The sequence below is a fragment of the Mastomys coucha genome, unplaced genomic scaffold (genome assembly GCF_008632895.1).
Source record: "Mastomys coucha isolate ucsf_1 unplaced genomic scaffold, UCSF_Mcou_1 pScaffold5, whole genome shotgun sequence".
NCBI classification, from domain to species: domain Eukaryota; kingdom Metazoa; phylum Chordata; class Mammalia; order Rodentia; family Muridae; genus Mastomys; species Mastomys coucha.
In genome coordinates this window covers 58147998-58164470 of record NW_022196911.1, presented here as the reverse complement: position 1 = coordinate 58164470, position 16473 = coordinate 58147998, and the positions used below count along the sequence as shown (strand labels likewise).

Here is a 16473-nt window from a genome sequence, read left to right as displayed (position 1 = left end):
ACTGGAAGCCTCAGGCTGGAGAGAAGGCTCAGTGATTAAGGGCACTGGCCGTTCTTCCAGAGGACCCGGGGTTCGATTCTCAGCATCCCTGAGGCAGTTCACAACTGTCTATAACTCCAGTTCCAGGGGATCTGACATCCATGCAGGCAAGACACCGATGCCCAGGGACAGACCTTAACCATCAAGTGTGTGTTGGATGGTCTCAGGTGACAGGTGATATAGACTGTGAACTGGAAACAGTAAGGAGTGCTGAGATCTTGAACTCCTTTAACCAAGTGAAAGCACCGTCCTGAAAAGGGCATGACCCCTAGAGTTTGGGTATGTGTCTTTGACTTCCTGCCTAGCCTTCCCTCTTTGTCAACACAAGTGTCTGACTTGGGAAGAGGGGCCCCACCAATGATACCTGAGTAATTCCTGGGGTTCCATGTCTTTTGCTGGACGTCTTGGCTACTTCCTGGCCTAAAGATGTTGCTTCCTGACCCAGAGATCATTTTTGGTATCCTGCAGCCCCCTGAACTCTGGGTCCCAGATCCCCTGTTGTTCTCTGTCTGTTGCAGTCGGCCATGGTCTTGCTGCTGCCCTGAGGTGGTTTAGTAGCCAGGCATCTGTGGTGAGTAAAGGCATTGTGACATCAGCAGTTGTCAGGTTTCCCTGCCCTGAATCTTCTCAGGGATCTCACTGGCTAAAGACATAGTCATTAAAGGCGAATGTTAGGGCAACCCATCCCTGACCTAGACAGAGAGCCCAAGACCAGGCACTCTGTATAAATGACCTCATTCAGGGTGCTCAGACCCAGAGCATGAAGAAGATACCGGCTTGAATCTCACTTCCAACAAGCAGTTACTCTGAACCAGATCTGACCAGTACTGAAGACGAGTCCAGGAGTTCAAATCCTTTGTGCCAAGATCAACTAGAAAGCCAATAATGGTGCATATGACTAGGTACCTCTCCCCAATCACACCCTACACCATAGTCTGACTCATAGACCTGGAGTGGAAACAAAGTTGGTTGCTGTCTTAGTCAGGGTTTCTATTCCTGCACAAACATCATGACCAAGAAGCAAGTTGGGGAGGAAAGGGTTTATTCAGCTTACACTTCCACATTGCTGTTGATCACCAGAGAAAGTCAAGACTGGAACTCAAGCAGGTCAGGAAGCAGGAGCTGAGGTAGAGGCCATGGAGAGATGTTCCTTACTGGCTTGCTTCTCCTGGCTTGCTCAGCCTGCTCTCTTATAGAACCTAAGACTTCCAGCCCAGGGATGGCACCACCCACAAGGGGCCCTACCCCTTTGATCACGAATTGAGAAAATGTCCCACAGCTGGATCTCATGGATCCAACACTTCCCCGACTGAAGCTCCCTTCTCTGTGATAACTCCAGCCTGTGTCAAGTGGACACACAAAACCAGCCAGTACAGTTACATTAACAAGGTACTTTGGGAGAAATTGGAGAGAGCATTTTTATCCTCAAAGACGTTGGAAGGCACTTAGGAAACAATGCCTTCTCCATGGTCTGTAGATCTCCACAAATTTTGATATTATAAAGAAGAAAATTTTAGGTGTTTGGACATTCAAGTGAAGACTAAACATATCATCTAATAGTAATTGCGGGAGTGTTGAAGGGAGAAGGTAGAGACATTTGTGCCATAAGGTGGGTCAAAGCTGGCCCCTTGGGAGTGAGTATACACAAATAGCTCCTAAGGCTAGAACTGCCTTTGCACTTTGCAACCAGCTGCCTGGAATAGCTCTGTTCTAAAACAAGTAGGAGCCTACAGGAGACAGGAATGAATGACCCACGACAAGGGAAGGGATGGTGGGATGTCCCGGACTACTTCTGCAACCCACTGGTATTTGATATGGAAGAAGACCAGGAAGGCTACATATTTGGCCCTGATGACGAGTACCTTCGCACCCTGGAGGTCCACACCAACACCCTCATTCAGCTAGAGAGATGGTTCACATCCTCAGGCCAAACCCGAGTCACTGAGGTGAGAACATTTAAGGCAAGATGATGCTACTGCAGATCCGGAGTCATCCTCTGACCGAGCAAGACCTGCAGATTCATCCAGTATCGGGGAGTACTTGTTGGTTTCCTGACTGAATGATTGGACTTCTGTGGTAGTTCCTAGTTACTTGAAGTTTCCTTTGACAGTCGATTGGGTTTTCTGTTCGAATTCTTTGTATTCATAAGTTCACAGATCTCCTTTGGTAACTGCTTTGGGAAAGCAGCAGGTAGGGTAGGTGGGGAGGTTCTTCATCAGCCTTTGATAAAACAAGTGAAAGGTAGTTAAGGATATTGGTAGACCATAGTGGCACTATCAAGCAGTGTGAGGTGTAAGATTACAAATTTCTAGGTGTGATATTCTGGCAGAGATCTAATAAAACATGTTGCAATAAAAAAAAAAGAAAAAAATCTATCTTTCATTTGTTTTTTCAAAGGCTGATGAAGAACCTCCCTACCTACCCCACCTGCTGCTTTCCCAAAGCAGTTACCAAAGGACAGCTCTGCATTTACTCCTCTAACCCTAGTCCTAATTATGCCAAATGTTTCTCCATGGGACCATTTATCACCCTTTTCGTCTGCTCTCAGGCTTACCCTCAACTTATCCAGAAGGGATCTGAAGCTGCACTTCTGAGACTCAAACAAGCACTTGATCTGTCTTCGAAGCAAGTCCTCAGAACCATCAGCACTTTCTATTGCTGGTTTCTTCAACTCAGAGCCTGTGCAGAGCTCTTGTTGTTTGGTTTGTCTGCCCGGATTCGTGTCCCGCTTTAGATTCCAGTCCCCACTCGGTGGTGGTGCCTTCTCTCTCAGCAGCTTCTGACTGAATCAGCTATGCCATTCACTGAACTCCTTCTTTCCAGCCTCACTCTTCACTCAGCATTTCTAACAAGCTCCTCCCTTTTCCCATTGGGGAAGTATGTTCTAACAAGGGAAGGATCCTGTGAAAAGGTGGGTGTGAAGGGGTGCAGGGAGGCTCAGATGTTGGTCGGGGCAGAATTTGTGTCGAGCCAGCCAGGCTGAGAAGTTGGTGGGCATCCCTGTGTCTAGCACAGATCTGGTTGGAAATACAAGAAATGGGGAGGTCACTGTCACAGGATTGCCCCAAACTTCCAAACTCCCTATCCATAAGCCTCCTGTGGAGTAAAGGACACTCAGTTGCTTGTATCTGGTCTAGATCTATATAGATACCGATCATGTGAGATGGCACAGGGCCTAGGACATACAGACCACTGGATAGGCTAGAGAGATGCCTGCCCATGTACAAAGTACTTTAGGAGGCCATGACACTCATCTGGTCCCTGGTCCATGTCTATGTCACTCCTGGCAAGACTCCAAACCAAGAGAAGAAAATCTATAGCCTGAGTTGTTTGCCTCCCACAGGGCTTGCCCGGCCTTTGACTGCTGGCTCCAGGGAGATGCATTTTTCCTTCCTCTGTGGGCAGCAAATTCCCCGCAAGTCAGATGCTGTGTATGTGGCCTCACCACATGCTTCTGTTGAATCTGAGAAAGGGTCAAGCTGAGTAGGTATGTACAGTGAACTGGCCTCTCATGACCTCCAAAGGCAGTGATGAGGCCAGTTCACGGTGCACGCCTATTTGATGGCCCTTTAATCCGTTAATCCACATGGGCACTAATCCACTCACAAAGGCAGATCCTTATACCCCAATCACCCCACAAAGATTCCACCTCCAAACACCACTAACACCTGGCTTTGGGAATCCAGTTGAAGTGTGTGAATCCTAGAGAACATAGTTTGTTAGACCATGAAAAGGGGACACCTTCTGTAAAGAGATGTTCCAAATAAGGACAGGATGTTGTACAAAGCCACAAAGGGTGGAAAGGCCTAGGGCTGAAGGAGGCATGGGGGATGGATAGGTCAGGGAAAGTTGTACACATGTTCCCCAGACATCTCTAAGTAGCAGCTGAGTGTAACAACCCCCAAATGCACAAAGAATATGCTGACCCTTGCTACCTACCTCCTCTCCATGGATGGCTCTTCCACCTGCTTCTTTGCCTCACAAATCATTGGCCAAATGGCATCAGATATACCTCTTTGGCCTCCACACTCAAGTTATATGTGAAAGCAGAAAGCTATCATAGGAAAAATGATTAGGTCAGAAGTTTAACTCAAAGTTAATGCTCCCTTCTAGAGTGTGACACATCAACATACATCATTCAGTCTTGGTGTGGTTCCCTCCGAGGCCCTATGCCTCTGGCTACGTATTTCAAAGGTAGATGCACAATCAAATCAGGTTGTACAGGTGTCTCCCCTCCCTCCCTTTGCCTCCTTGTATCTATAGAAGAAACTCATTGCTAACATGCTAGAATCATGGACCTTTTCACAAGTCCCTCTGTCCCTATAAGCTGGCATCTAGAAGCTTGGGTGGGTTTATATTCATTTGTGGTGGTTAAAATGAAAATGTCCTTCATAGACTCATAGTGAGGATACTCAGAGTGCCTCTATTAGGAGGCATAGCCTTGTTGGGGTGGGTGTGACTTTGTTGAAGGAAGTATGTAACCAAGTCTAGAATCTCTCTCTCTCTCTCTCTCTCTCTCTCTCTCTCTCTCTCTCTCTCTCTCTCTCTCTCTCTGAGTGCTCTAGTGCATTCCTCTCTGCCATGATGATAATGAACTAAACCTTCAAAACTATTAGCAAGCTTCCAGTTAAATCCTTTCTTTTATAAGAATTACCTTGATAATGGTGTCTCTTCACAGCAATAGAACAGTGACTAAGACAGGTGGACCATCCCTACCCCAAAGTTTGAAATGCTCCCAAACTTAAAACTTTTTGAGAGAAGACATGTTACAAGTAGAGAATTTGACACATGACTTCATATGAAAAGTTAAAATGCAGTCAAAATGCAGATGTACAAATTTGTCTTTAGGCTGTGCTTATATAATGTGTTTAGATTCATTCCCAAGATCTCATTAAGCACACAAATACTCCCAAGTCAGAAATCCCAAATCCAAAACCCTTCTTGTTCCCAGACACTTAGGATCTACAGTGTTCAGCCAGCCTGGCACTGCTTTTTCCTACACTCAGTGATACAGTTAAATTTGCAAGTTGGGCACCGTAGGAGACTAACCGCTCTCACACTGTCTTCTTAAAGCACTGTTACTTGTGGATATTTGTCCATGGGTCACTTATTCATTATCTACTCAACAAACAATTCCTACTTAAGTAGCAATTGAGTATATTCATTATCTACTCAAAAACGCTTTAAAATTGTTCACGAAAAGCTTTATTTAGCACCTTTAAACTAAACACAAACCCTCCTATGATATAAACAATAGAATGAACCTAGCCATATTTCCAAAGCTTTACATGAGGACTGGAGAGATGGCTTGGTGGTTAGGGGTGATTGCTGTTCTTGCAGAGAACCAGGGTTCAATTCCAAGCACCTCATGAAAGTCCACAACTGTCCCAAGACTCTCTACAAAATTTGGAAGATGTGAAAAAATACAATTTTTTTCCTAAAGATTTTCCCCATTGTTGCTTACATAAATCCCACAACTGTTTCACAGCCTTTTCTTGGGAATACTGTTAGGTTTTGACACCTAATACCCAGGAGCAGAAGGCTGGTTATACCTGAGTTCAAGAGCTACCTGGAATAAAGACAACACCCAGATGGACCTCACCAGCTGGCTTAAAACTAAGAGTAACTGTTGATGCTTTTCTAAGACCCACCCCACAGCTCCAAATAAAGACACAGAGGCTGATTTATTAAGAAATTAATGCTTATTCCTTAAGCTAGGCTTGTTCCTAACCAGCTTGTAATTTATTTTAACCCATTTTTACTACCTAAGCTCGGCCACAAGGCTGGTTACCTCTCCTCAGGTTCATACATCCAACTTCCTTGGAGTCCCGGTGGTAAATCGCCAGCCCCTGACTCTTTCCCAGAATTTCTATCTCTTCCCTGAATTCCCACCTTCTACTTCCTGCATAAAAAGCCGTCATCTTTTTATTTTATCCAATCAGAGGGTGCCTTAGGCAGGCAAAGAAAGACAGAGACATGTCTTCACACAGTGCATTATCCCTACATGTATCATGTAATGTTTGCAACCCTGCTTTAAGCTCTGGGAAGACCGTGCTACCAGCCTTGCCCAGGTTCCTTCAGATTCATGGATGAAACACACACATGAATTAACTTATTTTGATATGCTTTAGCTCAATAGCTGAGTTCTTCTGAGCCTTCCTCGATTATCATACCCTTCTTTTCACTCCCAGCTCAACACCTCTAATTCCGCCCCTTACTTAGTTGCCCAGTTACCTTCTCCTTGTTCAGCCCCCTAAATCTACTTTCCATTTAATTATGTTTCTTTTTTTTAAGATTCATTTTATTTTATGTATATGAGTACACTATAGCTGTCTTCACACACATCAGAAGAGGGCATCAGATTCCATTACAGATGGTTGTGAGCCACCATGTGGTTGCTGGGAACTGAACTCAGGACCTCTGGAAGAGCAGTCGGTGCTTTTAACCTCTGAGCCATCTCTCCAGACATTAATTATATTTTTAATATCCCACCTGCTACCCCAGGCCCAGTCAGGGAAGTGGTCAATGACCACTCCACCCTAGATCTCACATGGCCAGTGGCACCTTCTCCCTCTGAAGCATTGAGAATTCTTTTTCTCCTCTCTACATCTGCTAGCCTGCCTTTCAGGAAAGCTGAAAGTCCCACCTATTCCTCCCAGCTCATTGATTGCTAGCATCTTTATGATTGATCAGGAACCAATTGAGGAATAGGACCTTCAGAGTTCACACACAGAGTCCTGATCAGAGCATCAGAACTGCCTTCCTAAACCTACAACTAAGATCTAGCATGTAAATGTAAGTGAGAATCGACTATCAGGAAAGTTCCTAAAGGCAGAGGACAAGGGTGCCTTGTGTTGTCTTTTCCTTTCTCACTGATGAAATGCAGGCCCAATGGCCAAAGCTTATATCATTTGTGCCATATATCAAGGGCCAGTCTCATGCTGGACCATTGGCAGATGGATATTTCCATGAAAGCCAGATTTTCTGCCATTCACAAGTGAGCCTGAAGCCACACAGTGCTTTCCTTCTCATCTCCAGAGCCTTCCAGTCTATAGTCAGTGTGTAAACATTTTCCATACTAAAGACAGGAACAGAATCACTTAACTATCAAAATGCACAGAAACCAGTTATGGGAACCTATGCTGGAGTTAGAGGCATCCGTAAGAGATACCATTCTACCAGACTGTCAACATCAAGAGAATGAATACCTCAGACTAAGATAACCACATAGACTGAAGCTACAGTGTAGATGGCAAGATAATGCCAAGATTCTGGAAATAAAGCTGTCTGTGGGAGAGAAAAATGTCATGGGCTTTAACATGCTTCAGCCCCAAAGACTGCATTAAAATCAGATTACAAAGGAAGGAAGTTGACAAAGTATGATAACTCTGGAGACTAGGTTGTCTAAGGATTTGTTGCATTGGCCTCTCCATATTTGCATTTCTTTGAGAAAACTCCGGAATTAAAATGAAAATACAAATAAATCACATGAATTTGAGCTTTGTTTTTTACTTATATGTGTGCTTTCTTTTAGAATTTTTTAGTAAGAACATTTTTCAGGACTGGGAATATGTTTGCATGGTAAAAACCCTTGCCTAGCCCAAGAGATTTAGTGTCTCATTCTTATCACTGGGGGAAAAAAGTCCAAAATATTTGCCTTGTGAAAGGAAGTATAACATGTATTCATTTAAGTGTTGAAATATGCTTTGAAATGTGCATTTAAAATGTGTAAGAGGAGGCCGGGCATGGTGACGCACGCCTTTAATCCCAGCACTTGGGAGGCAGAGGCAGGTGGATTTCTCAGTTTGAGGCCAGCCTGGCCTACAGAGTGAGTTTCAGGACAGCCAGGGCTATACAGAGAAACCCTGTCTCGAAAAAAAAAAATGTGCAAGAAGGCTCTTAGAATGCAAACAGATTCCAACCGTAACTAATGGGGAGGAAATGGAAGACCACCAGAGGTGGACACTTGCTTTACACATCACAGGAACGGTTCCATAAGTCAGTACAGCATGCCCATTATGAAAATCTAACCTCAAGAAGGAAGTCCCTGAAAAATGACACCAAACAGCTGGTAACTGTGCACACTCTGAAGTAAGTTCAGCAAATATGAAACCCTTCTCCTGTCCCTTTTCTTCTCTGAATGATACATTCTGCATCAACCTATATATTCTAGGTCAAAAGTCATTTCCCACATGTAGCACAGAGCCTAAAGCAATGGTATAAATATCCCAAGAAAGCCGGTTTGAGTCACTAGGAAATGGTAGAGGCTTCAATCTGCCTAAAGTGAATTTCAAAAGTCTTGGGAAGAGGACAATGGTATCGCAAAAATCAATACAGGACATAGGCTCTAGTTGCAATCAAAATAAATAAATAAATAAAACACTCCCTGTCGTGCAGAAATGAGGTTCCTGCTGGTCTCCATGGCCTCTCACCATAGTCCTCCAATGAGTTTACAATGTTACTACAGTCACCCACATGCCTTTTGGGCTCACAGCTCTTTAAATAAGTCAGTCATGGCCGGCCTTGTTGAGGATGCTCTAACAAAGGTTGGGCAGCAAACCAAGAGTTTTACATCCATGCTTTTATTTGCCTCTCATGGGCACCCTGGAAATAAGCTATAGATTTCATATCTCTATTTTCTAGTGAGAAAACTGAATCCAAGATGGCAAATTAATTTGCTCCAGCTCAGACAACGGGGCAGGTACGCAGAGCTGGATTTGAACGTAAGTAGTCTGGTGTCAGAATTTACCCACTTTGCCAGCGCATTATTCTGGGAAGGCAGGATTGGTTGTCCTATCCTCTACCATGTGGATAAATCTTACAAACATTAGGCTAGGTGAAAGCCAGTGCCCCCCAAAAGCCTAGGATCCTATTTATATGAAATGTTCAGTGTAGATGTGTCTAGGGCTCAGGGGAAGCAGTAAGGCTGGAAAATGATGGCTAAAGGATATGGGGTTCATGTTGGGGTGGCCCAAATATCTTAAAATTGTTTGTGATGATGGTTATACAATCTGTAGCAACATAAAAAGGAAAATGTAAGTGTTCAACTGGAAAGTTATAAGGGATGAAGATTTTATCTCAATGAGGTTTGTCAAGAAACCTACTGGACCATGTTCTAATACATGCCAAAGTTAAGACGGAAGAGAATAAATGAAAGACATCACTGATAAGTAGTCAATAATAGCTAACTGGGATATCAGCAGGTGACTGTGAAAGTTATGTCACCTGTAGGAAAATGAGTGATCAGGAGCTCACTGTAAGCCAGACTCAGAAATACAAATATAAAATATGGCATGTTTGTTCTCTCTCTCTCTCTCTCTCTCTCTCTCTCTCTCTCTCTCTCTCTCTCTCTCTCCCCCTCTCTCTCTCTCTCTAATATCTCAGGTGTGTGAGAGAGATGAAGGTAGAAGGAGACCAGGTGGGGAAAACAAGAGTCTTAAAGAGAAGGGAGCAGAAATGAAGATAATGAGAGAAGCAAAATATTGCATGTTTTCTCTCATGTGATATATATATGAAACATATATAATGTATATACATATTAATGTATGTAACATGAAAGCAGAAGGAGGAGAACTCAGGGGTGAGGAAGAGGACCAGAAAGAGACAGGAAGGAGAAATTGTAAGTGTAGTTGAGGGGAGGGATAAGAGCAAGGAACAGTGGTAGACATGCATGAAAAGTCATACTAAAACAGGTTATCTTGCACTGGGCAGTGACTACACATGCCTTTAATCCCAGCAGAGGTAGGTAGATTTCTGTGAGTTTGAGGCCACCCTAGTTCCAGGACTACAAAGACAGTTCCAGGGTAGCCAGGGGTACATAAAGCCTGTCTCAAAAAAACAACAAACAAAAACATATTTCATACTAAGTTAAAGAATTGTTTGCTAGCTATTGGGACTGGAGAGATGGCTTAGCAGTTAACACTTGCTGATCTTCCAGAAGACTAACACCCACACTGGGAAACTTACAATTGCCTGTGACCCCAAATCCAAGGGATCCAATGTCTTCTTCTGGCCTCTTCAGATACTTGCACACATGCACACACGCATGTATACACATGTATACACATAACCCTTTTTAAAAACTAGTTAGGTATACATCTGTCTACATAGAGAGATAGTTGATAGATTTATAGACTGATGTTTGCTTTTTTTCTCTTCTCATACCTTGTATAACTAGCCACCTGGGATCACAGAAGACAATTGACAAATCATAAAGGTGACTAAGTTATACGACAACAGCAGAGCACCACCCAGACATGCTGGTTCACACTTTCTCATCAGCTCTGTGACTTCGCTTGGGTATGCACCAAACACCCCAGGTTCAAGCTGTCCCGATAAAGCCAATCCCCTCTCAACCCTTAGCTCTCAACTCCAGAAAGAACACAGTGGTGTCCTTACCCAGAATCACAGACAATCTCATAGGCAGTTCTTTTATCTTTGGAACACATTACGTCATTTATTTTGCAAGACGGTCTCTTCACTAATTAATTCCATTTTCCATTGGCAAGTTGCTATAAGCTTCCACTCCCAGGACAGCTCTAAAGAAAGACACAGAGCAAGGAGGCTGGAGGAGTCCAGGAAGTGAGAGAATGTTTTCCCTGGTGTGTCTGCAGACAGTGGGGAATGCACAGGAAAACACCCGGACAGACTTACAATCACTTGCGCACAGATTTCAAGAAAGACCAAGTCAGTTTTCTCCTCCCCAAGCCCATAAAGTGTCTATGCAATCACAAATCATCCAATCCAAAAAGTGTGCATCCTCAAAGGAAACAGCCTCTAGCTCCTCATATCTTAGACTCTCGTCTGGTGTCTCTCAGTTCTGCCTTTCGTTGTTATAACCCCGTGTTCCCAGTTCAATGACATGTTCATCAAAATAACTTGGGATGAATTATAAACACAGATTTCCACAGGTTGCAGCAGGAATGGCTCCTTAGCTCTGGAGCACAGTGTAGGAAGCTTTGTGTGTTTGTTCATTTTTATTTAATTACTTTTTTGTTTTCATTGATAATTGTGTTGCTTGTACAAAAGTCCAAAGAACTAAACTGTCCATCAACTCACCTATTTATTACTTTTGCAGTGAGAATATCTTTAAATGGACCAAAGGGTCCAAAGAGGTTATTAAAAAAAAAAAAAAAAGAATAGAAATGGCCAGCAGAGACATGAAAGAAGTAAAATTAAAATCCCAGAGAGAGAGCACATCCCACTGCTGGAATGGCTAGTATCGAACAGACAAATGAGAGCTGACAAAAGATGGTGAAGGAAGCCTTGTAAGCTGCTGAGGAAAATGTGCATTAGAACAGCCATTTGGGGGAGACAAGGAAGATCCTCAAAAAACTCAAAACCAAACCACCGTATGACCCAGAAATCCCACTCCTGGATTTGAAGCCGATCAAGGAACTGGAATTGTCATGTTGAAGTGGTAGCTGCACTCCTATGTTCACTAAGGCACTATGCACACAAGAGTTACTCCGTAGAATCAACCTTGGAATTCCATCAATGGAAAAAATGTGGTCACACATGTTTCCTTTCTACACACACCATGCATGCATACATATTTACACACTTTACTATATAACCCTTAAAAAGAATGAAATTTTGTCAAAATGATGAAGTTGAAAGGCATTGTGTTAAGTAAGTCAAGTACAGGACATATTCTGTATGATCTTAGATTGAAAAATAAATATCAATTTCATTGGGAGTGCAGAAAGGTGATTTACCAGTGACTGGGGTGGGGCCAGAGGGATATCAAAAGGTACAAGATTTCAGTTAGATGGAGAAGCATAAGTTTTACTGACATTACATTGCAAGGTAATCATAATAATGTATGCAGCCATGATCTACATGACTTTTAATCAATAATAGCACACAGAGCAGTGCTTCTACAGACTATCACCTAATTACATCATGACTGACCTTAGTTTTATTAAATACACTCTGTGATATTCATACAATGTCGAAATCACCTAGTGATTCATTTCTTGAACTATATCCCATAGTCGGGGGCACCTGACTGACAGAAACTGCTAGAAAAATAACATGTATTTTGGGTTAGTTGACTGGTTGGTTGGCTAGTTGGTTCAGTGGCTGGCTGGTTGGTCAGTTGACTGGTTGGTTGATCTATTAAACCAGACTTTGCTATGCACCCAAGGTCGTCTCCAGTTTCCTGTGTAGCTGGGCTGGCCTTGAACTTCATATCCTCCTGCCTCTGTGCAACAAGGTGATTAAACACCTAGATGCTCTTTCTTCTGGGCATCACACGAGCGCCTACCCATAGCCATACCCTAGACGTAACAGTAATCTGTAACCACCGTAAAAATCTCCAGCCTGTCTGCACTCTGTCTTCCAAGCCATTCTGAACTAGCTCTCCAAGTCTGGACTCTTCTTGCCCCAAAACCTCACACTTCCTTTGCATCCCTCTTGGTATGGGTGATGCCAGCAGCTGTGACACAGAAACTAAATCTGGGATGACCACAGCATCTGACCTCTCAGCACTAGGGAAGATTCCCCCACAGGGCTGCTGGAATGCTTTCAAACCCACAGTTTTGCTCTGGGACCCACTTCACCTCACAGAGCACCTCACCACCTACTCTCTCAAGAAAAGCACCCACACCTCCCCTGAAGGCAGACCCCCATGTCATCAGCTTCACCAGCTGCTCTCGATGTTACTGTCACATGCTCCACCCAGCAACCCGGCCGCAGGAGTGGTGCTGGATTTTTAAAGTGGTAATTAGTTTATTTCCTACATAGTCCCACAGGATGCTTTTCATGTAAAGTGGCTCAAAGGAAACCACAAAGAAACCAAATCACTTCCATAGTGTAAAAAAGAAATCTGGAAGCAAGTCAACAAAGAACATTTTTTTTTCTGTCCACCAAGACTAGACTGGAGCCTAGGACATAGAAAGGGCCCAATGGCATGAACATGAGCAGAGGCAGGAAGTGGGGAGAGAGCTAATTCTCAGAATGGAGAGACTGAACCCTCCCGAGGCTCTATGCAGCCTTCTGTGGTCCTCCTCTTCAGGAGCACCTCCCTAACACACTCTTCTTCTTATCCCATAATCTTGAAGTGGGTCACCTGTGTGTGCCAGTGACTCAGTGTCCTCTCAGTTACTGCTTTATCTAAGGCTGAGCCTGGTGCTGGGCCTGGCCTCCCTCCTACCATGTGTTATTAAATGATAACCTCTTTTGATATCCTACAGTTCTTGTAAAATAATGCCATTATATGACAAAGCATTTTGTATATCTTTGTAGGTGTTACTTTTTCAATGAGCATTGAGAATACCACCCCAAGGGTTGGAGAGGGCTCAACAGTTAAGAGTTTAATCTCCCGGGGGACCCACATTTGGTTTCCAGTATCCACACAGGCAGCTCACAACTTCTTGTAATTCCAGCTCCAGGAGATCCACCTTTCTTTTCTGGACTCTACACGCACACACACACACACACACACACACACACATACACACACACGCATGCACACACACACACTCGCACATCCACATATATGCACATATGCACGCACAGCACACATGCACATTTTACACTCAAACACATACAAATAAAATTTAAAATAATTAAAAAAAAAACACAACCTGTTTAGAATTCTCTCTTTTCTGTTTTCTATAATTCCAGGAACCTGATGTGACCTGCTATTCTCTTGCCTTTGTGAACATCAAAGTCTTACACAGAAAATACTTGAGAAATAACTGCTGATCAACCACTTCAGGATGGCACCATGGCAAAAGCTAGTGGGCTTCCCATAGGAGATTTGGTGTTTCTTTTTGCTGGCTCCATTAAAGAATATGAGATGTCTATACTTAACCCATCGAACAAAGCTCTGACCACATAGCAGTGATTTCAACTGGAATATCTCTCCCTGCTATCTCGTAGGCCTGGGCATTCTATTCGCTTCTTCTACACACTTAGCAGCAGGCTGCAAGGTTCCACTTCCACTCTTAAAACCTCTGTGCCTTTGGAAAATCTCTTTCCTCCTGGGGCGTTTGACTTCCTCCTTCCTAAAGGGAGCAGGGATAATGAATAACAACCTGCTCTCAAGCAAACACGCTTCTGAGTCCCGACTGAAAGGATTGTTTGAGGATGCCCATCAGGCCAGGCAGATGCGCAAGTTCTGCTATTGGCTTCTACTGTGTGTGTAGAGCCTGTCTTGGTGCATAGAGAACACTGCCATTTGTGTGCCAAAAAGAATCAACACAGAGCGCAGCCACTGCTATAGGAGGCAGGAGTTGATGGGGCACCGAGCAATAGGCAAGCTGATTTTATTGTGTGATGGGTTGGGCATCTGTGACCTTTTTTTTTTTAAGTCTTTTTTTTTTAAAAAATTGCAAATATAACTCATTCTTTTAATGCTCTTTTGAGATTTCTAATTATTTAAAATATTAAATATCATGATTCCAATATGACTCTCTCTTTGCCCTCGGGTCATAAGCTATTTTATTTCCAGATAAAAATTATAAGAAAAGCTAACGTTTATTTTAAGATGTGTTGTGTGCCCTGTGCTAAATGCCTTCCATAGACTGTCTTGATCGTTGGTGACTCTGTAAAAGGGCTGCAGAACCGAGCTCCAAATCCCAGTCAGTTCTAAAGCCACCCTTCACCTTCCCACAACCTCGACAAAGCTCTAGAAGCCCAGCCAGGAGCCTCCACTCCCCTGGGATGACCTCGCTCCACCCTGGGTGGGAAGCAGTTGAGGGCCCTCATCTCTGGGGCAGGACCGAGGTCATTTCTATTCTCTTGAAAGCCCAACTCCCTTCTGAGGAATCAGCCCCCACCCAGCCTGACGCCTAAAACACTTTCTAGAAAGCCTCACAACCGCCCAAGATGAAAACATCCATTACATTTCTGTGTATGTGCTACATTTAATGAGTGAACCCTGCTGTGGCTGAAGGAATGGGGGGCGGGGGAAGGAGGGTTCTCTTGGTTCGTGCCGATTCTAACCGGATCTATCCGGAGCGTGCGAACCATGGCAACCAAAGCAGAAAACTGAAAACCACAGTTCCTGAGGTTTGCGGCCTTTCAGAAAAGTGTCTGTTGAAATGAAATCCAGCGGAGATCACCTGGGGGACAGAGACACCAGAGCAGACACCGCCCCCGGCTCACAAGCTCTTGGCTCTGACAAAGCCCCTGAGAGGAGCTTCTTAGCAGAGGTAGAGGTTATCTTGGCTCCCATTTCAGGGGAGTTTCAATCCATTGTGTCAGTGAAGATCTGACAGTGGGCAACTCGGGCCAGGGCAGCAGGAGCATGGGGGGGTGGTATCAGTTTGTTCCCATGGTAACAGACATGGACCAGAGAAAGAAAACCAAAACGGAGAGAGCAAGTAAAATCTTCAAAGACCCAAACCATGTGAGCACCTTCTACTGTCCAGATCTCAACTGCTAAAGCCCTCCCCCAGCCCTTAAATTAACATGATATGCAAGGAACCAGCTATTCAAACCATGAACCTAGGAGGATGTGGCAAATTAAAACCATACATACTCTTAACAAATACTCACTCCACCCCACCAGCTCAGCTGAGGCCTTAGTGTGGCAAGAGTGCCACCCATACCCTCGCCGGGTCCAGAGCTGAGTCTGGGATTCATCTTAATGTGCAAGTACACAAACTGGAGTTTTCTTGATAGAGAAATTTCTGAGGCCAGGCTGGGAGCCGGGACCTGGAACCCAGAAGGCAACAGGGCAATCAACACTTTCTCCACACCTCTTTCTCCCTTAAACTCCATGGGACTGGAGCTCTGCAAAATAAGACTGGCATCTCTCTAGTGAACTAGAGGGAAAACGAGTCCCTTAATATGCAAGCCTGTGCTGCCCCTGAGCACCTACAACAGTGGGTCGCAATCTTCCCAGCACTGTGACCTTTAATACAGTTCCTCGTCTTGTGGTGATCTCCCAACCACAAAACTATTTCACTGCTACTTCATAACTGTAATTTTACTACTGTTAAGAGTCATAACATTAATATCTGACATGCAGGATATCTGATATGGGACCCACACAGGGATTGTAACCCACAGGTTGAGACTCACCGCCCTAGAATAAGGCGTGATTAAAAGCCACACCAGCTGGTCTTTGATTGCCTCACAAAGAAACCAACTGGGAAAAAAAGCACCCAGTAGGTGCTAGAGAAAACGCCAAGCAAGGAGGTGAACTCTCCATGCAAGGGCAGTTGGAGCTTGGTGTGTGTTCATGGAGACAAACACCATGCTATCCTCCCTCCACAGCCACTCTGTTCTGTCTCTGGTCTCCAGCTTCCTGTCTTATGGAAAGATCGTGTACAATGTAGTGGAACTTCCCACCCTTTCTTTGGCTTTCTGCAAACACCCAGGCTTTGCTTTAGAGAACTGAATCGGTTAGTGCAGAATGCTCTCGGCTACAGAGAGTGTCACAGGGTGGAGTGCCTGTGTGTGTGGCCTTATTTGCAAACT

The 16473-nt window shown here is 44.2% G+C and overlaps 1 protein-coding gene, 1 long non-coding RNA gene and 1 pseudogene across 13 annotated transcripts in view; 2 read left to right on the top strand and 1 right to left on the bottom strand.

Moving 5' to 3' along the window:
• Positions 1 to 624, bottom strand: part of Cdrt4 (CMT1A duplicated region transcript 4) — a 40208-nt gene extending 39584 nt beyond the window's left edge. For 7 of the 10 annotated variants that reach the window (XR_004113483.1, XR_004113484.1, XR_004113485.1 and 4 more), the window contains exon 1: positions 404 to 623. Coding sequence is in view for 1 of the 10 variants with exons in the window: in XM_031353381.1 (XP_031209241.1) it covers positions 404 to 491 (88 nt within the window). In the remaining 9 variants the exon portion in view is untranslated. Of the gene's footprint in view, positions 1 to 403 lie in introns of all 10 variants that reach the window. The other 3 variants (XR_004113490.1, XR_004113491.1, XM_031353381.1) reach the window with 3 other exon arrangements.
• Positions 625 to 685: 61 nt separating this feature from the next.
• LOC116078293 lies at positions 686 to 13862 on the top strand. 3 transcript variants are annotated; one of them, XR_004113493.1, is made up of 5 exons: positions 686 to 941; positions 2588 to 2950; positions 8683 to 8762; positions 10217 to 10338; positions 13669 to 13862. It is a non-coding gene; the product is annotated as an uncharacterized LOC116078293 (long non-coding RNA). The 3 variants fall into 3 exon arrangements; XR_004113494.1 differs by lacking the exon at positions 10217 to 10338; XR_004113492.1 differs by lacking the exon at positions 13669 to 13862 and having other exon boundaries at positions 10217 to 10503.
• On the top strand, positions 1446 to 2385 carry LOC116078292 (annotated as a pseudogene).
• Positions 13863 to 16473: the final 2611 nt, after the last annotated feature.